Here is a 23,190-nt window from a genome sequence, read left to right on the forward strand (position 1 = left end):
TGCCCAGGAACCCTTTTTATCAAACATTATGCCCAGGTATGAAAATGTTCGAGCTATGTCGACCTTTCCCCCATGGATGGTAATGTTTTTGGTCTTACCCTGTTTTCTACCACAATTCATTATGAAGGTTTTGGAGTGATTAACGGTGAGGCCCAAGTCTGTCATAAATGTTATGCAGGTAGTTAAAAGTTTTTGGAGGGCTAGTGGTGTCTTGGCCATAAGAACTGCATCATCTGCATAGAGTAGTACCGGAACGGCACGATTGCCTATTTGGGGAAGATCTTTACATCTAGTTATCAGTTTGGATTATAAATTGTTTATGTATACTGTAGTGCAAACAAGAGCGGGGCAAGTACGCAGCCTTGACGAACTCCTCTATATATGCTGAAAGGCCTAGTGCATTCCCCTTTTATCCCATACCTTACTCTTGCTTTGCACCCTGTATAGGGGTCCCGTATGAACTGAACTATTGATGAATCTACCCCCATTCTGCTTAGGATATCCCATAGCTTCTCGTGTAGTACGCAATCAAATGCTGAAGATAAGTCTATAAAGGCCAAGTACAAATTACTCTCTCTAGTCCTTGTGTACTTTCCTGTTATGATACTTAAATTCAAACCCTGCTCCACCGTTCCTATTCCTGTACGGAAGCCATATTGTACTGGAGAAAAAATACCTTTTTCTTCTGCCCATATTTGAAGTCTATTCAGGATAATTTTCCTTGCTATTTTAGCTGATGTATCGAGTAGAGAGATTGGCCTATAGCAAGCCGGGTTCAGGCGATTGCCTTTTTTGTATATAGGGACAATAATAGAATCTCGCCATGATGATGGAAGGCCCTGTATGCAGAGTGCCCTCAATGTCTGTGTCAATAAGGGGCCCCATAACTGCGTGTTAGACTTATATAGATCTATCGGGACACCATCAGGACCCGGCGCCTTCCCCGCTTTACTTAAGTTTATGGCTTCCACTACTTCCTCTAAGCTGAACTGAGGTGTTACAGTCGGGCGTAGGCCTTCCTGGACAACTAAATCTTTTAAAGGTTCTGGAGGCTCTCGATCGCTGGGGTAAGAATACATTTTTAAAAAATGTGCAATCCAATCCTCTTCGGAAATTGCAATTTCCATCCTAGGGATGTGTCTGTCCCCTAGCATTGGACTGTTTATTGTTTTCCAGAAGAGGATGTTGTCCTTCATTCGGCTAGCTTCATGTAAGGTTTCCCACAAATTTCCTTTCAAAATGAATTTCCTTTTTTTATGGCTATTTTGTATTACTGTCTGTACATGCGTATTTCAGTCTGACACCTTATTGGGGCACTTAAAGCCTTTTTTAATCTCTTGTGTGCTTTCGTGCAATCATGGTCAAACCAGCCCATTTCCCTTCTCTGTCCTACCTTTCCCGTTCTAATTGTAAGAGCTTCTTTCACACCTTGCGTAATCTGCAAGAAGGCGCTTAAACACTTTCCTTTCAATGTTCTCACTAAGACAGTCTATGAAGGCTTGATTATGGTCACGTATTAGCTCCTTAAGTGAGGTCTGTGGGTCTGTTTGGGCCCATCGCAATGTATATCCGTTGCGTGAGGCTAATTCGATATCATTTACCAATGTGACCTTGTTGAGTTTAGCCGTTATAGGGTGGGTTAGGGAGAGATTCACACTCTGAGGGAAGTGATCACTTATCGCAATGTCAAATAACGTATAGTTAGTAAGGTAATGTGCAAGGTGAGTTGGGATTAACACATACTCGATCACTGTATCTGCACCCCTTCCCTTAAAGGCTGGTTTAAACTGAGGTGGTTCCGAAAATAGTTCATTTACAAACGACAGATTATACTTTTGGATCATTAGATTCATTGCACCTCCTTGGGTACTGTGAGTAAAATGGGGCCTTAGGCCAGTGTTTTCAGTGTCCCAGCCACATACCTTCTCCGAAAGTTCTTTACAAAGATGGACATTAAAATCACCGCCCCATATAATGAGAGTCTCGCGCCTGTTGTTTGCCCATATTTTCTCTAAGTCCTCGCCCATCTCCGTTAAAATATTGGGAACTTCCCCTGGTGAGGCGTTATTATAAAAATTAATGATCACTAGCTGGGTCTTCTGATCCAAATTACTTTCTATCATTTGATAATACGGTCTCATAGCTTGCATCTTTAAATTCCGTAGCCATACTTTATTGGAAATATGTGCTACACATACAAAAGTCTGAATTAGCAGTTGACCATTTCAAAATAAACCTAGCCAGTAGTAGAATAGCTAGACAAAATTGAATTAAAATACGTCTTATTTCAGGAGATGTCTTGGCATCTAGGTGCTTCTCTCTTCCCTCACAACGTTTATACCTAAGTTATCCTGGGCCAAGGGAAGATTTAAGTATTTTTTGTCACTTAACATATAGGCCCTCATTCTGACCTTGGCGGTCGGCGGAGAGGCGGCGGTCGGACCGCGAACAGACCGGCGGTATTAAAAATGGCATTCTGACCCTGGCGGGAACCGCCAACACAGCCCGCCAACTTAACACTCCGACCGCCACAGCGGTACAAACAAACAGCGCGGCGGTTCCCGCCAACAGCCCGGCGGCAGACAAAGTACCGCCCACCCTATTACGACCCACCAATCTGCCACCTTTTCCGGGGCGGGAGCACCGCCGATAAGAACACGGCGGAAACAGACTACGAACGGGAAAACGCTCACCTCTACGCACTCCACGCGAGATTCCGGCAGTATGGAGCCAGAGTTACAGGTCATCCCCGCACTCCTATTCCTCCTCATATACCAGGAGCACGCCCGGCGGCGCGGAAGACATCGGTGAGTACTGCACCTACGACACAGGGGAGGGAAAAGATTACCGGCACACACCCACCCACCCACACCCACTACAACACACACATCAATGCATTCCCACAGATCACTGTCACAACCCACAAACCACCCCCCTCCGAAATAATGCAAAGACCAAAAGAAGAGATCATAAACGGGCAGATATATTGAAATATGTACGCCATTAATCCCAATAAATAAATAAACTATGTACAAAATATATACAGCTACTAAATGTAGTCCAACCACTGTCCGTGGATCACAGGGGTCCTGTGCAAAGGGGCAAGGCCCAGTCCCACGACAAGAACTCCACGGAGAGAACACTGCAGGGGCATCAGAAAGAAAATAGGACAGGCACCTCAGGGGGAAGGGAAGGGGGGGCACCTCAGCCACTTGAGTACACGACGCCAGATCCACGAGGGGACTCCATGACCACTGGGCCATCCTGGGGAGAGCAAAGCCACAGTCCAAACAGTCCATACAGTGGGTGGCCTGCCCACTGGGCCATCCTGGGGAGAGCAAAGCCACAGTCCATACAGTCCATACAGTGGGTGGCCTGCCCACTGGGCCATCCTGGGGAGAGCAAAGCCACAGTCCAAACAGTCCATACAGTGGGTGGCCTGCCCACTGGGCCATCCTGGGGAGAGCAAAGCCACAGTCCATACAGTCCATACAGTGGGTGGCCTGCCCACTGGGCCATCCTGGGGAGAGCAAAGCCACAGTCCAAACAGTCCATACAGTGGGTGGCCTGCCCACTGGGCCATCCTGGGGAGAGCAAAGCCACAGTCCATACAGTCCATACAGTGGGTGGCCTGCCCACTGGGCCATCCTGGGGAGAGCAAAGCCACAGTCCAAACAGTCCATACAGTGGGTGGCCTGCCCACTGGGCCATCCTGGGGAGAGCAAAGCCACAGTCCATACAGTCCATACAGTGGGTGGCCTGCCCACTGGGCCATCCTGGGGAGAGCAAAGCCACAGTCCAAACAGTCCATACAGTGGGTGGCCTGCCCACTGGGCCATCCTGGGGAGAGCAAAGCCACAGTCCAAACAGTCCATAACAGACCCCACTGCCACTGGAGGAGGCAAGTTGGCCAGAGGACATCCTGCAGCCCTGCCCGAGATAGATCCTGCCCTGCCACGTCTGCCAAAGGGCCAGCGGTTCTTGCCTTGAAGGGCCCAGTTCAGCGGTTCTTGCCTTGAAGGGCCCAGTTCAGCGGTTCTTGCCTTGAAGGGCCCAGTTCAGCGGTTCTTGAGACGGCGGGGCCCAGTTCAGCGGTTCTTGCCTTGAAGGGCCCAGTTCAGCGGTTCTTGCCTTGAAGGGCCCAGTTCAGCGGTTCTTGAGACGGCGGGGCCCAGTTCAGCGGTTCTTGCCTTGAAGGGCCCAGTTCAGCGGTTCTTGCCTTGAAGGGCCCAGTTCAGCGGTTCTTGCCTTGAAGGGCCCAGTTCAGCGGTTCTTGAGACGGCGGGGCCCAGTTCAGCGGTTCTTGCCTTGAAGGGCCCAGTTCAGCGGTTCTTGCCTTGAAGGGCCCAGTTCAGCGGTTCTTGCCTTGAAGGGCCCAGTTCAGCGGTTCTTGAGACGGCGGGGCCCAGTTCAGCGGTTCTTGCCTTGAAGGGCCCAGTTCAGCGGTTCTTGAGACGGCGGGGCCCAGTTCAGCGGTTCTTGCCTTGAAGGGCCCAGTTCAGCGGTTCTTGCCTTGAAGGGCCCAGTTCAGCGGTTCTTGCCTTGAAGGGCCCAGTTCAGCGGTTCTTGAGACGGCGGACGGTCTATGGCCAACTGCTAAATGCCTGGTGGTGCCCTCCTGGGCAGCGGGGATGGTGCTCCTTCACTGCCCACCTGGGCTGTGGGTGGTGGGGCCCTCCTGGCCAGCTGGGCTGGGTCCTCCCTGGGCAGCGGCTATGGGGCTGGTGGGCTCTCCCGGGGCAGCTGTGCCGGTTCCTCCCGGGGCAGCGGCTATGGGGGTTGTGGGCTCCTCCTGGGCAGCAGGCCTGCTGCCTGACCTCTCCAACTTGCTGCCCTTGCCCTCCTTAGTCGTCGGCCTGTGGCCCTTTCCTCCCTTTGGAGCTGTGGCAGGTGACTGTCTCTGGGTGGTGTCCGGGGGGGATGTAGAAGGCGGGCTCCTGCGGCGCCCCTTCCGCCTTCTGCTCCTCTTCCCAGGGGGTGGGCTGGCTGTCCCCTTGCTGCTGGGCGAAGATCCAGACATGCGGCCTGGCGGGCTCCAATACCCCTGCACCCTTGTCAAGGGGGCTGCAGGGCTGGTGGTGGCTGAGGTGCTCTTCTTACCCCGACGAGAAGGAGGGGGGGGCTCAGGGTCAGGAAAGAAGTTAGTAGTGGCGAGGAAGAGCTTCTTGGGACAATGGAGAGTGGTAGGTACAGTGGGAATGGGAGTGGAGGGAGAGGATGTGGTTGTAGGTGAGTCACGTTTGCTGTCTTTGGGTGCAGGTGCAGGAGGGATAGGCTGTCGTGAGGTGGATGGCTGTTGGGTGGGTGGGTGGCTGCGTTTGTGTGGTGTGGAAGAGGGGGTGACAGACACAGTGGGAGAGGACACAGGGGACGTGTAAATGGCAGTGGGGATGGTGACTGCACGTGTGCGGACTGGAGTGGAGGGTGTGCTGGTGATGGAAACACTGGCTGATGGTGAGGTGAATGGAGGTGTGAGTGTAGACGTCACAGGGAGGGAGGAGGGAGACGAGGAGGTGGGGGTCACAGAGGTGGTAGTGACTGTTGGCATGTCTGCATCGGAATGTTGCGTGTGTGAATGTCTGCGTGATCTGTGGTGCTTATGTTTGGATGAGCTTCTCTTGGGTGTTGAGGTGTGTGCAGGCTGGTCTGATGGTGTGGGTGGGACAGGCAGAGGAACAGGAGACTGGGAGGAGGGAGTTAGTAGAGGCAGGCAGGAGACAGGGACAATGGCTGCCGTCAGTGCTGAGGCCAGAGCCTGGAACGATCGCTGATGGGCAGCCTGACCCGAATGAATGCCCTCCAGGTACGCATTGCTGCGATGAACCTCCCTCTCCACCCCCTGGATGGCATTCAAAAGGGTAGTCTGCCCAACAATGAGCGTTCGGAGGAGGTCAATGACCTCCTCACTGAGGGCAGCGGGGGTAACAGGGGCAGGGCCTGAGGTGCCTGGGGCGAAGGAGATGCCCGGCTTCCTGGCAGAGCGGGCACGGGGCGAACGCGGAGGGGCTGCTGGGAGGGCGGAGATGGTGCGCTGGGTGGCGGCTGTACCTGTAATGGCGGGGGGCACGGATGGTGCCACCCCCGCAAGGGAGCCCCCTTCCGAGGACGTGTCCGTGTCGCTGCAGGCTCCAGTCGTCCCCGTCGTGGAGCTCCCCTCGCCCTCCGTCTCACTGGTCCAGTCTGACTCTGTGGCATGGCCCTCCTGGGCCATGTGAGATGCAGCTCCCTCCTGCCCCGATGCCACTTCTCCTCCGCCTGATGATGCTGATGCACACAAGCACAGAAAGACAAACAAAAAGGGGGGGGGAGAGAGAAATAAAGGGATATTGAGTACATGGATCTCCGGTACAGTTAGCGGACATGACAGACACAGATGCCCCCTGCACTAAGTTGCGCACTTGGGGTCCGCTACGCATTCCGTGGAACATGCCCTACACGCCTAGAGTTGTCAACTGCACCCATGGATGACACGGCCCAGGGATGGCTGTACTGACACACTACTGAGGGTGGTGGCTGGGGACACAGGGGCTTACGGGGGTGCCCAGCCTACAGATATCGCCCTGGCCTAGGGGGACCCACAGCCCTCCTCCCCCACCCAGACACCTCCACTGCACGACAACAGAGTAGATGATGCTTGTACTCACCCCCTTGTGTCTGCTGTGCTGCCCTCACGCGCCCATCCAAATCAGGGTAGGCCACCGCCAGGATCCGGAACATCAGGGGGCTCAGTTGACGGCAGGCACCCCGCCTACGTTGGGAGGCCATCCCCAGCAGAGACTCGGCGGTCTTCTTGGTCCCGCGGCGGATGTCCTCCCACCTCTTGCGGCAGTGGGTGCCCCGTCGATGGTGGACCCCCAGGGCCCGGACTTCCTTGGCGATGGCACGCCAAATCCCGATCTTCTCATGGGCGCGGACCTATGTGACACGTACAGGGAGAGAGAAATACCACGTTCAAGTTACTCAGCATTTTCCTTTCCAGTGGCCCAACGCCCCCCATCCCCGCCAGGCCCCCCGCCAGGCCCAACATGCCCCCCATCCCCGCCAGGCCCCCCGCCAGCCCCAACATGCCCCCCATCCCCGCCAGGCCCCCCGCCAGGCCCAACATGCCCCCCATCCCCGCCAGGCCCCCCGCCAGGCCCCCCGCCAGCCCCAACATGCCCCCCATCCCCGCCAGGCCCCCCGCCAGGCCCCCCGCCATGCCCAACATGCCCCCCATCCCCGCCAGGCCCCCCGCCAGCCCCAACATGCCCCCCATCCCCGCCAGGCCCCCCGCTAGGCCCCCCGCCATGCCCAACATGCCCCCCATCCCCGCCAGGCCCCCCGCCAGCCCCAACATGCCCCCCATCCCCGCCAGGCCCCCCGCCATGCCCAACATGCCCCCCATCCCCGCCAGGCCCCCCGCCAGGCCCCCCGCCAGCCCCAACATGCACCCCATCCCCGCCAGGCCCCCCGCCAGGCCCCCCACCATGCCCAACATGCACCCCATCCCCGCCAGGCCCCCCGCCAGCCCCAACATGCACCCCATCCCCGCCAGGCCCCCCGCCAGGCCCCCCGCCAGCCCCAACATGCCCCCCATCCCCGCCAGGCCCCCCGCCAGGCCCCCCGCCAGGCCCAACATGCCCCCCATCCCCGCCAGGCCCCCAAGCCAGCCAGTGGCCCCAAATCCAGATAGAATTAAACTCACTTGTTGGTCTGGAGGACCGTAGAGTAGCGCATACTGGGGGAGGACCCCATCCACAAGTTTCTCCAACTCCTCTCCAGTGAAGGCAGGGGCCCTTTCCCCAGTCGCAGCAGCCATTGTCCCTTCCAGACCGAGGTCACAGCAACACTTGCAGTATAGGTCCTCTCCTGTGAAAGTTCAAGTCGCAAGTGGATAAGTAGATAGAAAATGGCGGTCACGTCCGCGGCGGTGCGTACCGCGGCGGTGTGTCCCGCCACCGCCGGCGCCCTTCGCCATTGGCTCCTGAAACCCATAGGCTTCAATGTTAACCAATGCGGCTTCGCGCCGCGGTCTTGGCCCGCCGCCCGCCGCGGTGTGCCACGCCAGCGCATTGACCTCACATCCCATTGTCACACTTCACAGGTCAGGCAGCCGCCATTTCCAGGGCCCACATGGCTCAATTTCAACTGCGTCACACAGGCCTAGGCCTTGCATAGCCACTCATACACGCCATTCACTGCATAGAGAATCGTATACTGTGCTAGCTGTGAGTACGTACCTGTGGGTTGCCTGACTGTGTGCTCCATGTTGTCCTTCCTAGGCACCGTCCGCTGGGTTGGGCGAGGAGACGGATGAATCCTCCCGTGTACCGACCGCTGGTGGACCTGTCGACAATGGAAGAACGCCACATTATCCTGACCTACCGTCTTAACCGTGCCACTATCCATGAACTGTGTGCCCGGCTGGAGCCCGACCTGATGTCCCCCATCCGCCAACCCACAGGGATTCCCCCTCTGGTGCAGGTCATGTCAGTACTCCATTTCTTGGCAAGTGGGTCATTTCAGACAACCGTGGGAATTGCTTCTGGGATGTCTCAGCCCATGTTTTCAAAGGTGTTATCCAGAGTGTTGTCTGCCCTGATGAAATCCGTGAGGAACTACATCATTTTCCCTGAGGTGGGCGAACTGGCTACAGTGAAGGGTGATTTCTACGCCCTTGGACATATTCCCAACGTAATTGGTGCCATTGATGGGACCCATGTGGCTTTGGTTCCCCCAAGAGACAGGGAGCAGGTGTACAGGAACAGAAAAAGTTACCATTCAATGAACATCCAGGTGGTGTGTTTGGCTGACCAGTACATCTCGCATGTAAATGCCAAATTCCCAGGGTCAGTGCATGACGCCTACATCCTCAGGAATAGCAGCATCCCTTACGTGATGGAACAGCTACAGAGACACCGTGTATGGCTAGTGGGGGACTCTGGGTACCCCAACCTGTCGTGGCTACTGACCCCAGTAAGGAATCCCCGGACCAGGGCAGAGGAACGGTACAATGAGGCCCATGGGCGTACTAGGAGGGTGATCGAACGCACCTTTGGCCTCCTAAAGGCCAGGTTTCGCTGCCTGCATATGACCGGTGGATCCCTAATGTACTCACCTAAGAAGGTGTGTCACATCATCGTGGCCTGCTGCATGCTTCACAACCTGGCTTTGCGCCGCCAGGTGCCTTTCCTGCAGGAGGATGGTCGAGACGGTGGTGTTGTGGCAGCGGTGGAACCTGAGGAGAGTGACGAGGAGGAAGACGACGGGGCTGAAACAGACAACAGGGACAGAATCATTGAACAGTACTTCCAATAGGACACAGGTAACATTTCAAAGATAATTTAGTAAAAGTTAACTACTCTGCAGCATCTCTGCTGCCTGTCTATTTGCCCCAGTGTATGATGACTGAGTTTTGGCTTTTCCCTCCCTATTTCAGATCTGGGGTCCCCACTACGAGTCCTGTGCTTCGTTTCCCCATGGACTACAGCTTTGTGGCAGCTGTTTGTTGACTTCACCATGTACAAGGACATATTTGCACTGTCATGTCAATTACAATCTATTGAAATCACAGCCAGACTCCTGATATTTTGGTGCAAAATAGGTGTTTATTGAAGTGCTCAAAATGGGATGGGTGGTTTCAAGTGGGTGGGGGCTATGGTGAAGGAATGTCCATGGCAGAGTCCAGAGTAACAGTCACACAGGTGCATTGTCCAGAGGCCTGTGGAGAGATGGAGCATGGGCAGTTCGAGGATGGACAGGGTGACAATGTGGGACAGTGGGATGACATCAGGTGGTATCCATTGCTGGCGGGGGTCTTGACATCCTACTCTGTCTTGCGAGATCTCAGGGCCCTCTTGCGGGGTGGTTCTTCTCCTGCAGGAGGTGGGGGTCTGGTGGGCTGCTGCTGTGCGGGGGCCTCCTGTCCACTAGCGCCGGCGGAGGTGGATGGCTGTTCTTGGTCCCGGCTAGTGGCAGGGGCCCTTGGGTGTTGTTCAGTGTCCGCCCTGCTGTTTACGAGGTCCTGCAGCAGCCCTACCATGGTAACCAGGGTGGTGTTGATGGCTCGGATGTCCTCCCTGTACCCCCGATAGTGTTCCTCCTGCAGCACCTGGATCTCCTGGAACCGGGCCAGTACCGTCGCCATCGTCTCCTGGGAGCGGTTGTATGCTCCCATGATGGTGGTGAGGACCTCGTGGAGAGTGGGTTCCCTGGGCCTCTCCTCCCCCCCCTGTCGCACAGCTGCCCGCCGAGTTGCCCTGTTTCCCTGGGCCTCTGCCCCCTGGCCGGTGTGCCCACTACCACTGCCCCCAGGTCCCTGTTGTTGTTGGGGTGGTGGGTTATCCTGGGTGCCCTGTAGTGGTAGACACACCGCAGATTGACGCGCCCTGGAGACAGAGGCATGGGCCCGCTGGGTGGGAGCTGTGCTGGTGTTCCCAGAGGGGTTAGGGTCTATAGTGGCCTGTGCCTGTGTGAGGGGAACCGACTGTCCAGAGGTCCCCGATGGTCCGGGCTGGTCATCGGTGTCCAGATCGACAGAGCTGCTGTCATCGCTGACGGCCTCTTGGGTGGGGGGTGTGGATAATTCTGGCCCCTCCGCCGCGGTGTGTTGACGGTCGGGTCCTGCAGGGGTATAGAGGTATGGTTATAGTTTCAATGTGTCGCATATGGGTGTATCTGTGGGTTCTCGTGTCCCCAAGTGCTGGCATTCGTGTGTGGGGGCTTTGGTGAGGGTGGCTTGTGGGGGGGATGTGTATATGCATTGGGCATGCTTTGGTGATGGGTGTCCATGCTTAGTGGACGCATGCAGGCCTAGGTTTTGGGATGAGTGGGTTGTGATGGTGAGACATTGGCGGGGAATAGGTGTGGTGGGGGTGGGGGTGAGGATGGTGGTGGGGGTGAGGATGGTGGTGGGGGTGAGGGTGGGGGTGAGGGTGGGGGTGAGGGTGGGGTTCGAGGATGGGGGTGAGGGTTGGGGTCTGATTTGGCATGCAGGTGGGGGGGAAGCAGTATTGAAGCTTCAACTTACCAGTATCCATTCCTCCGCCGACTCCTGCGAGGCCGTCAGGATGCAGGATGTTCAAGACTTCCTCCTCCCATGATGTGAATTGTGGGGGTTGAGGTGGGGGTCCTCCGCCAGTCTTCTGCACGGCGATGTTGTGCCTGGATACCATGGAACGCACCTTCCCCCGTAGGTCGTTCCATCGCTTCCTGATGTCTTCCCGATTTCTGGGGTGCTGTCCCACTGCGTTCACCCTGTCGACAATCCTCTGCCATAGCTCCGTCCTCCGGGCAATGCTGGTGTATTGTATCTGTGTGCCGAACAGCTGGGGCTCTACACGAACGATTTCCTCCACCATAACCCTGAGTTCTTCGTCTGTGAAGCGGGGTTGTCTTTGGGGTGCCATGGGGTGGTGTGTATGATGTGTGGGGTGGAGTATGTGTATTTAAGTGAGTTGAGTGTGGTGGTGTGTGTTGTTTTGTGTGTGGATAGTGTGTGGGTGATGGTGTTGAGTGGCTGTGGCTGTTATGTTTTGGATGCTGGTGTCTCGCTCTTGCCTTCTTTACGATTTTGTAAGCGTAGGGGTTTGTGGGTGATGTGGGTGGGTGTTTTATATTGTATTGTGTGTGTGGGAGTGGTGTGTGTATGTGTATCAGGTGTGTGGGATTCAAATCGTCCAATGTGGGTGAGTTTTGTTCGTTGGTGTGTATTCTGACTGCGCCGGTGTGTCCCGCCAATGGAATACCGCGTTTGAATGACCGCCGCGTGGATTCGTGGGTCGTAATGGGATGGGCGTATTTCTGTTGGCGTGGCGGTGGAGGTTTGGTCACCTCCACCTTTCCGCCGACCGCTGGTCTGGCGGTCTGTTGTGGCGGTCGGATTTTCGGAGGTTTGCCTTCTGCGGGTCAGAATGACCGTGGCGGGTTTCCGCGACCGCGGCGGGATTATGGAGGATTTCTGACCGGCGGTAGGCGCCTTTTACCGCCGAGGTCAGAATGACCACCATAGTCCCAGACCTTTTCATGAGAATTGCTACACTATCATAGCTAGAGCAAGTTGGGTAAGCCCACAGCTTACTGAGCCATGTATGTATCTGTCTTTTAAATATTAGAGCAATCCATGGAATATTTAAATCATGATCACACCTAGAAGATTTTCGAAAGCCTGCCTATGAAGGACTATACTTGGATGCAGCTACAGTTTAGGTCAAAACAATAAAGTTCTAGGGATCCAAAGTTCAAAATATGTTTAACACGCAGCTCAGAGCGTATTAATAGCACTGGTATTAACTGGTGCAGAATATTGCAGATACCACTTAGAAAAGCATTTTGGGAAGATAACAATGAATTCTAGTTAGGAGAGAAAAATATTTCAACTCCATATTGTGTTACTTCTTCGATCTTTACTCTATGTACTTTGAAAGGAGCGGAGAGTGGACTGTTTCCCATCTTATAGCCTAAAGCACTCTAAAGAATGAGAAGTTTTAAAAATAATTTATTTGAGTGTTTTTTGCATTTGAGCACTGCATGTGCCTTGATGGCTGAAGCTCAGGCTAGAATGGTCAAAATCCCAAACTAGGTGCCTCTCATCACCAAAAAGGGTGAATAGTTTATTTGGTTTGTATTATGCCCCCACAATTAAGTTTTACAATTCAGAATATTTGGCTCCATAGACTGAAATGGCACTAATAAAGGGGCTATTGCTTTTCATACTTTTATGGGCCAATACAGATTATTTATTGAGGTCTTACCTAACAGAGGGCTAAAAGGTATCCTTTTTCCTTCTCATATGGATGCCATACAGAAACATAGCCATCTTGTCAGATGATAAATTACATTGAAAAGTCCACTGTCAGTAGTTGTATACTGTAATGCCTCCCAGAAATGCTCACAGATACTGCTTTAATAACGAAGACTTCAGGGGGCCTGGCCAAAATGGGGGACATCTAGGACGCATTTTTGTGTCTCTCCGCCTCGCCACTAGTGGACCCTGTATAATTCCCTCTATTTAATGCATCAGTGGGCTCGTCGTCATCCCTCTAGCTACCAGAGGGTCACCTCACACTAACAGATCCACGGAAGCGTGCTGAGGAGGATCATGGTGGCAGCTTCGGCGAGGCGACTACCCAGCTTCGCCTATATCAAGATGGCAGATGACACTCACCGTAGGGAGACCCGAGCTGGGCCTTTACTGCAGTTTAGAGGACTAACACATCCCCAGCTAGATTTGACACTCTCCCACTACTCCACACTAGATGATTAGCAACAAGGAGCACCTCCCGCTGCAACACCGTGCTGACCCTACCCCACCATGCTAGTCGGCAGATACTAGCTTCCCTCTGCCTGGAACAGTGTCGGCAGAGGGAAGGACTGGCTAGGCTTTGCGATCCTGTTGGGCTGGCCAAGGGTTTGTGTGAGCAGAAGTAAGACACAAAGGCGGCGCCCCCCTCGCACTCGACCAGTATTTGCTTGCCAGCGCCAGGCCCCCAAGGAGAGATTCATGCCTCAGATGCAGTGGCCCTGCAGCGCCTTCACCTGGGTACCAGCCATAAAGTCTAGCGACTACTCCAAGACTTATCACTGGAAAACCTATAGTAACAGATCCTCACCTCCTGGCTGCCCCAGTGGCACAGACACTGACACCCTCCCCCTCCCAGATGGCCATATCTCCCCAGAGACACAACAAACACACAATGGAATAAGCTCAATGCCATTAATTTAGCAACAGTCAACAACTTCTGAATCCTAACCAGGGCGAACCGCTCCTCCCCTGGGCTGTCACAATCACCCCCGCACACACAGCGAGTTCAACCGCCCTGATTACCCGCAGTCCATTCAAAGCAGCCCTTCCCTGGGGCTTGCTCGACAGAGCAGAGGATCTGGCCACATCACACTCTCTACTCAAGGGCCATGAGGTGTACACTACTAGCATGTGGCAGTGGAGCCCAGGAACACTGGTGCAGACTGAAAGGGAGGATGGCCTTACTGCACTAAAGTATCATCAATCGTAGGACTGTACTGCGCTGCCGATCACAAAGCCGCAGAGGACGGCCCCCAGTGCAGCCCTCAAAGGGGGGCAGAGGACGACCAGTAGCACCACATGGGCCCGGTGAGGACATAATAGAGGCCACTGCTGATAGCCGATCGCGGACTAATGCAACGGCCCATTGGGTAAGAGTAGGGGCACTGTTGGACAGTCCTTCAATAGGCAGGCTGCACCATCCTGGAGGACCCAGCTCCAATTCCGACCAGTACTCAACCCAAAAACGATGCCTGTCACCACCACCCAAGACCATGGCAACAGCACGCATCAAAAAGGACCGCCTACTTAAAGGGATGCTTGCAAAATCAACAAGGGGCACCACAGGTGACAGGCCTTTTTTCGCCAGCCAGGACTTGCAGTCAGAGGGTGAAGAAACTGTGACTCGCTCTTTCTTAGAGGCCCTCTTTTCGTCCCTAAAAGACCATCTCCAGATGGTCAATAAGTATCTCTCCAAAGACCTAAAGATGGTAGAAAGAGACCTGGCTGAGATCAGTGGCAGAGCCTCCACTTGGAAGATCACGAGGATAGCCAAGATGAGGATATCGAGCAACTTCAACAAGAGGTCATCCTTCTCAGAAAACACCAGATTGATCTAGGAACTCATGAGGAAGATCTGGAAAACAGGCCACAATGCAATATTATCTGCTTCCAGGGGGTGGCTACAGTGGCAGAAGGCGATGATATTGCATTCTATGTGCAGGCCCTTTTTGCTCAAATCCTGGGAAACCCTCCCCCAGCCCTCAGGTGTGGACATTTAGCTGCACCAAGTGCACACAGTGGGTCTCCCCCGCTCAGAGAACTCTCGCATAGCGGATTTCATTTTTGCATCCATGAGTTCACATTGAAAGAGAGCAACTTATCCAAAGTGAGATAGCAACATCCCTTACAATTCCGGGGTCACAGATTGATGCTCTACCAGAACCTGCCTGTGATAATGCTCCAGAGGCGATGGGACTTCTGCCTAGTCACGACTTACCTCTGTGAGCTAGTAATTTCTTACCCTTGGGGACACCCATTCCGCATTGTTTTTCGCTGGGATGGAAAGCGACACCAGATTTGATCCCTGATTGAAGCATGAAAGATGTTGGGGATTAGAGAGGCACTGACGACACTGCACTGGTTAGCCCCATTGGCTGGAGAGTCAGGAAACACGCCAGATGGCAGGAGAGCCCATCCGCATCCAGAGCTCACTGCCACAACCCAGCAGCAATAGCACAAGAATGGAGGGCAGTTCTGGAGTCACTGTCTAATGATCCTGACAAACAGAAGACAAAGAGGTGGTGAACCCTCAGCCTGCTTTAGCTGATCTTTTGGGGGTCTGCCAGAGGGGAGATAGGATGGGGTGTTGAACGAACCAGGATACACAAAGGAGCCTGGTCATTGACCCCTACACTCAAATTTCCAATGGCGGAAGGGTGCTTTTGATTGGGGTTGCTGACCAACCACTGACAATATGTTTGTTGTTATTATTGTTAATTTGGGATGTTTCTAGGGGAAGGCACTCACATCTTACAATAGAGCAGCAAGGATGGGGCACCTCTTCATTGGGTGGCACTCAGGAGATGGACAGCACAGTGGGAGTCCTCAGAAGACCACTAGATTACATAACCACAAGACTAGCTGCAACTACTATTACACCCAAAAAAACATTACGGATTATCACACTTAATGTGAAAGGGCTGAATAACCCAGTTAAGAGGTGAGCTATAATGTCTTACCTAGAGCAGTCGGGCAGTGACATATGACTTCTCCAGGGAGACACATTTAATATGAAGCGATTGGCACCAACTTAATTTGCGGACCTTTCCCCTGCAATTCCATTCATTGGTGGCTACTAAGATGGTGGGAGTGGCCATCCTGTTCGCTCCTTTCGAGGGAAAGTGGTCACTAAACATACCGAAATTAGAGGTCGGCTGTTAACTTACACTTAGGAGCTCCATGTATGCCCCAAATGAGAATCAAGTGCGTTTCCTCTGCAGATCTGTAGCCAAAGTCATGGCCTCCAATGATAGACTAGTATTACTGAGTAGTCACCTTAATCTTGTCTTTCGCAATGACCTCGACAGCTATGCACTCAGACACAGGGTGGCTGGAGAATCATCACAAGAGAGAGTCTGCTGGCTCCAAGAGATGGGTCTGTGGTACCCGTGGAGAGAGTGTTATCCTCAGTCCCAAGACTACACCTTCTACTCCCATGCCCATAAAAACATATGCCCGCCTGGATTACTTCCTAGGGACTAAAGAGCTATAGGGACTGGTCACGTCAATTGATATAGAGCCACAGTCACTTTAAGACCATGCTGCAGTGACTGTGGATCTCACATTTCCCCCGACGATATGCAGCCCTGGCGCAAGCAATTGACGCTCCTTCACAGACCGAAGTGGTTAAACAGATCACCTCTGCAATTACCAACTATCTGGCATGCAATGATACTCCCACCACATCAGTCGACATTGTGGGAAAACCCTAAAAGTAGTGATCAGGGAAGAACAGCAGATAATAAACTCTGCTGAGACAAAAGGCAACAATTACAGCAGCAGGTCAGGGAATGGGAGCATATACCACCAAACCAGCACCCCTGGAATTTGGATGTAGCTGGAATTGGTTAGGAAGCAACTTGCAGGTCTAGATTGCGACAGAGCGGAATATGCTGTGCTTCATCTTAAGCATTCTTTTTACATCGGGGGGGATAGATGAGCACGGTTCTTGGTCAAAGGACTCAGAGTTCAGCGACAGACCGTGAGGTTGGAGTCGATGTGTGAAGATGGCACAGAGATTAAAGGGGAAAACCTCATAGTCTCCCGCTACAGTGGGTTACACAGCAGCAAATGAGTCTACGTATTTTGAAAACTGAATATGTGTATCAGAAATTACTCTTGATAGTGAAAGAGTGCCTTGTTTTCTACCTTAGGTGAAGGGCAAAAGAAAGAAGGGAAGAAGAAATGGTGGAAACCATGGGTGAATCATACATCAAGTAAGTTATTTTTATTCTCATCTTTAACTAATGTAAACCTAAGGGTTTGGCCCAAACAATGGGGGGAGAAATGACTGATTGGAATCATCAAATTCTCACCGCATGATTTGTCAGGGAAAGACAGGGCTCAAAGAAACTCAGTTTCATTCAACTCAAAATATATATATATAAGTAACATAATTTACAATCGGCTAGGTGATTTCTGTTCGTCATTTCCTCCATAAGCAACCGAAAAAACTGAGAGTTCTTTTTGTTCTTTTATTTTGGTTTATTAAAGTTTTGAATTCCCAGAACTAAAAAGCAGCAATCTGTATTGATCTTTATTATTAATAAATAAAACTGACCCTGCTTTCAAATATTTTTTCAGTGATTCGGAGTGGAAGCTACAACCTCTTTGACACAGATAGCGAGGAAGAGGAAGAGGAGAATCATGAGGAACAGAGAGAAGAGGAACTACCACAGAAGAAAACAGCATTTCAGGTATTGACGGATGCTATTGCTGATCATTTTCAATGCGTGAGAAGACCCTCCAACGACCAAAATGAATACTTAAAAGTATCTTTTGTGGCAGAAGTAAAGATCAAGAAATATTTTAAGTAGGGTCTTATGTGCAGCAGGTGAAAGATGCCTGAAGACAACTCTGTGTTGACTAGTGCTAGGGAGGCCCAGTCCACAAGCAAAAAGACAGATGTGCTGGGGGTAAACTATTCTTTTAAATGTGAGGCAAAGGTGATGGAGGTGTGCTTTTGATGAGAACATATGCACAGGCTGGTAGGCCTGTCTGATTTTATGCACACTTTTACCTGTTTGGCTGTCACAAGGATGGGTGAATGTTAGGAACATGTTGGATGAGGCAGTTTTATAGTTCTCTATCCTTGCAGGAGGCTCATTATAATTTGCAGAAAAGGTTAAATATCTGTGTGGTTAAGGAAGAGCAAGGAGAGACAACAGTGTTCTTCTTTTAACTTCTTAGACAATGTAGATGTACCATAAAGCTTATTCTATCCTGGCTTTGATCGGCGTGCTGGAGTATGTAGTGGCTCATTGTATACCGGTAAATGTTTCTTTCATTTCCTGTTGTGTACAGACCTAGATGAGGAAGGGTTTAGTTTGATGTGTCTATGTTGGACAAGGTTGATCTCAGGAGGATTATTCATCTGTGGACTCCATGGTTAGGGTCTTATCGAGTCTTCAGCCCCTTGAGGCAGTAACATGGAGAGGCAGTTCCTAAAATAAATGCAAAGGTCCTATCAAGTCTTTTTGCAAGACATGGTTGGCACTGGTTTAAATTGTTCAGAAGTGAGTTCTCTTGCATTCTTTTCCACATACCTTTTTCTGTTTTCGTATTCTTTGCAAGTTTAGAGTCGATAGAAACTCCCAGGGGCCCTATTCACCAACTCCATTTTGTGCTACATTTAGTAGTAACACAATAGTATATTCCCCAACAAACTTGTGGATATTTACCCCTTCGCCTCTCCTGTCTTTTATGTTCTTTTATGTGAAAAAGTCTCTGTCCCAACTGCGGAGATCTCTGCACAGAAACGTTTACGTTTTACTAGTAAATATCGCAGAAGCAGGGGAGTGGCTAGAAAATGTGGAATACTTAGTAAAAGTGGGAGGACTTTCTGCAGGAGTAAGGAAGAGTATAGGGAGGGCTAAGGTGGGGTTTAGGGAGGGCTAGGCACCCACCCCTAAAGGAATAAGTTAATTTCTGTTGCTACTGTTATTACTGTCAAACAGGACCCTAAACAGTCATAGATGTACTTCAGCCCAGTCAATGGGGTAAGTCGCGCACCACACATGGCCAACCACCAAAACTGCATCACCCTCCCATAGAAAATAAAGAGGCAGGGACTTACAGTAATAACACAAACTAAATTAGTTTATATCTACTTTTTTTTAATGTATATACAAATTTAACTTAAAGTTAAAAACTCAGATCTAAATAAAAAATAAATACATATTTTCTTATAAAGTAGTGTAATAGCCTTTATTTAATTCATACCTAAATGTAAAGTTTAAAAAAAAACAATTACATTAATTTACATTCATTATATACATAACTTGTGGTAATATTCTAATGTAATAAATAAATAATAATTTTACTTTAGGTGAAAAAAATGTATTACTTTAAAAATAATAATTTTAATCAATGTATTTAAATTAAATACATATTTAATTAATAATTAATTTAATAGTGATGCAGCAGTTCCATATTCTAGATTTAAAATAAGAGAATGCTGCTGCATGTCAGATGACAGCTAGTTACCTAAATGCACAGCATGATGAAATTTGACCCTGGTTGCAACTAATATTTAACAGCACCGTTTTCCAGACTTCTTCAAAATTCTCTCATGTATTATCGAAAATACATCAACTTTTTGTCACTTTTTCTTACATCAGAATATCTTTATTGTTTCATGTGAATTCTTTTTTTACAGCAGTAGTCTGTTGGCATAATTCCACTGTACAAAATAACCCCTATGCATTTCAGACCTTCCGTAGTCCTTCATCAGGAGTAATGTCATGCGACATAATCAAGTATTCAATACTGCAATTCCAAATCAATATAATTCTGAATTACTCTACTACTATAGAAGCACATTAATGTACAACATTAATAAAGCATTAGCAATTATAGAAAACATTCTAATGGACACCATTAGGTGGTCTAAGTTCTGTACCACACACCAGGCATCCGCAGAAGCAGAACAGGAAGTGGATCACACGCCTACAGTCACCTACTCAGCCTTTGGATACCCTTACGAGTGACAACTTGCAGAGCTCTACAAATCAACATTATATTTCAAATATATGCAGACATAATAAGCATACATGTATATGCATGTTTTACAAATACATACAGATGACAGTGCCATCCCTATGCGAAGAATAGACTTGCATACCTCCACAGGTACCTACTCATAAAGGTGTCTCTATAAATATCCATACAAACGTGTATGCATATTGCACATACATAAGTTAGGTTTTCAGGATAATTCCCCATGAATCAAACATGGTAAAAACAAAACAGTACATCTTCAACAGGCCACTGCATATACAGAACCAACTGATAACAATAATAATTAAAACCCCAATAAACTCATATGGATAATAGAATAAATGGCACCAGTTTTCCATCTATAAGAGGTGGCATGTCATCAGGAAGGTGCAGTTTATAAACCAACAGTTGACAAAAAGAAATACTGATTACATTTCCAGCATCAGAGCAGGGAAGGAGCAGGGAAGGAGCCACAAGTATATTAAGACCTGCAATGGAAGGAGAGATCCTACATAAGTCTTCAGCAAGCCCCAAAAGGTGGGGTAAAATAACTGGAAAAGACCCCCAATTTGTGGATTGGGGCAAAGATAATAGCGATAAATTCTACTCTCTGACAGAAGAGTCCGATCTCAGTAGCGGCGATCATAGCTTTGGTGCGTCTGATAGCGAGACATCTGAGGCTGAAAATAAATCATCAAGTAACGAACCCACAGTGTGGCAGCTGCGCCGACAGCGGAAATCTGTAAAAACACGACCCTGCTCTCAGGAGGGTCTTGAAAACTCGACATCCACGGGTGGTAGGACTCTAAAGTGTGACTATTCCGGTATTGGATTAGCAGACTCTCCCTCTATAAGCAACCAGGGCCCAGTTAATGGTAATAAGGAAACAGACACAGGGCCCCCTACTTATAATTCGTCTACGATGGGCACCGAGGCAGGGATGCTGCAGTCAATATACAGTTCAATTAAAGAGCTGCAAACAGAGACTAGGATTGAAAGCCGACGTGCAAGCAAGGATCGCTACAAAGAGATTGCAGGGAATGGTCCGCAAGGTTGCAAAATCATGTACGGAAGTTGAGACTAAGCTATGTTCAATGGAAGAAAGGATATTGGCAGTCGAGGAGGATGTTGATACTCTTAAAGAGCAGAGTGCTACGAGAGACGAACAATTGACGGATGTAATGTGGAAATTGGAAGATTTTGAGAATAGGCAGAGAAGGAATAATCTTCGATTTTTGGGTATACCAGAAGGGCTAGAAGGAAGTAATATACGGATGTACATGGTCAACCTCCTGCGCAAGGCTTTCCCGGAACTGGGGAATTGGGACTGGGAGAATGAGCTGCAGCGAGTTCACAGGTTTCCGGTAACCCGGCGGGAGGGGGGTCAACAGGCAGATTCTAAATCCCCTAGAGCTATTCTAGTTTATTTTGGAAATTACTTATTGCGACAGGAGATATCTGATAAAGCTCGTCCTAAAACTCCTCGCACCGTGGATGGAGTTACCTTCTTCACTTGCCCTGATTTTTGTCATGCCACTGTCGAGCGGAGATGGCGGCTCCGACAGCTTATTAAACTATTTTCAGACAAAGGCGGGGAGGCGTATCTGTTGGCCCCTGCTCGACTTAAAATAGTAATGAATGGAAAAGTAAAAGTATTCACTTCAGAAATTAAAGCAAAAGAATACCTGATGGGGGTCGAGTAGCAAAGGGCAGAGATACCTAGAAGGCAAAGGTGTTCGGGAGACTGGTGGGTGGGTGGGCGAGCCTGCACATACACAACGCCAATATTCAGGCCATTGGTGGTCTGATTGCTCAACAGGATGGGGGGCCAGTCCCGGGGAGGGAGGATGCATGGGAGGGGGATGGAGAAGACTGGTTTGGGGTGGAGGAGGGGGGGAGGGGAAGGGGAGGTGGGAGGGGGAGAGGGATAGTGGAGAAGGGTAGGATATGGAGGGAAGGGATAGGAAAACCGGGGGGAAAAATGGAAAGGAAAGGATCAAGGGAAGCAAGGGAAATGGAAAGAATAGAAGAGGGGAACAAAGAGAGAAGAGAATTCAAGAGAGCGTGCAGTTGGATAACAGAAAGAGAAAAGAAATAAAACAGGGTGGGGGGGAAATAAATAGTAAATGGTTAGACTTCGAATTGCCTCAATTAATATATGCGGACTAAACGACCCTCGTAAAAGAAGGAGAGTGGTTGAAGAATTAAAGATTTTTAAAGCAGATATTTATTGCCTACAGGAGACACATGTGGAATATAAAAATTCTGGAATTCTTGCCTCGCTCGGGTTGAAAGTGATCGCCCGGTCAGTACAAGAGGTTAGAACTCAAGGGGTGGCAATATTAGATCGGACTAATAAATTAAATTTCATCAGGCAGAAGGCGGTCAGGGGTGGGAGATGGGTAATTGTAGAGTGCAGTTATGGCCATAGCAGCTATACATTATGTTCTTTATATGGGGCAGTCACGGACGACCCAGTAGTTTTAGATACCCTCGCTATTGAACTAACAGGATGGGCCCCTCCCTGTATTCTATGTGGTGATTTTAACTTCAATGGCTATTGGGAGGGACTACAGGATTTATTAGCACCCACATCTAAGAAATATCAGGGGCTTAAACCTCAGGTATATAAGGCAATGGTCGCCATTCAGAAAGAATTAGGACTAGTGGACGCTTGGGTGAAACTATGTAAGCCAGACCCTGGATATACTTACTATTCGGCCCCCCATGCGAAATTAGTGCAACTTGATTATTTTTTTATATCTCCTGTACTATTAAAGCAGGGTAGGATGGAGTCATATCCACAGGCTATATCAGATCATAATCCCCTGGTATTCGATCTGGAATTGGATGGGCTTGAATCAAAAGTCAGGAGATGAACATTTGAAAGAGGGCTCCTTAAGGACCCGGAATATTGTGAATATATGAGAAAGTGGATAGTCGAATTCTTAGGGTTCAACCAGGGATCAGCTCCAGTAGAGATAGTCTGGGATACCTTAAAAGCAGGAATTCGAGGTGAAACTTTGAGTTTCAGTTTTAGAAGGCAGAAAAACTCCCAAGGCAGAATAAAAGACTTCCAAATGAAGCTGAGGGTAGCAGAAAGACAATTGGTCATAGCTATAGAAACTGGGGTGGGTGTAAAGAGGGCTCAGGAAGAAGTCGCTATAGTCAAAGCAGCAATGAATGAGGCTATGGCACAAAGAATAGCAGAGAAATATTTAGCGCAGCGCTCACAAGGGTATGAGTATGGAGAAAAATCTGGGCGCTTGCTAGCAATAATGGCAAGTCAGAAGATAGCATCCGGGGTCATTAGAGAGATTAGAGTTTGGCAAGGACAGATAGTATCTGAAGTGGATGGAATTAGGAAGGTGTTTCACAGATACTATACGGAACTATATAACGATACACCG

General features: G+C 50.2%; 1 protein-coding gene across 2 annotated transcripts in view; it reads left to right on the top strand.

Annotated features, from left to right (window-relative positions):
* The window catches only part of LOC138303899 (piezo-type mechanosensitive ion channel component 2-like), a 733,706-nt gene that overhangs the window by 405,498 nt on the left and 305,018 nt on the right, over positions 1-23,190 (top strand). For both annotated transcript variants that reach the window (XM_069243434.1, XM_069243435.1), the window contains 2 exons: positions 16,936-16,998; positions 17,366-17,478. In XM_069243434.1, coding sequence (XP_069099535.1) covers positions 16,936-16,998; positions 17,366-17,478 — 176 coding nt within the window. The remainder of the gene's footprint in view (positions 1-16,935; positions 16,999-17,365; positions 17,479-23,190) is intronic.

Source organism: Pleurodeles waltl, chromosome 7 (assembly GCF_031143425.1).
Source record: "Pleurodeles waltl isolate 20211129_DDA chromosome 7, aPleWal1.hap1.20221129, whole genome shotgun sequence".
Lineage (NCBI taxonomy): Eukaryota > Metazoa > Chordata > Amphibia > Caudata > Salamandridae > Pleurodeles > Pleurodeles waltl.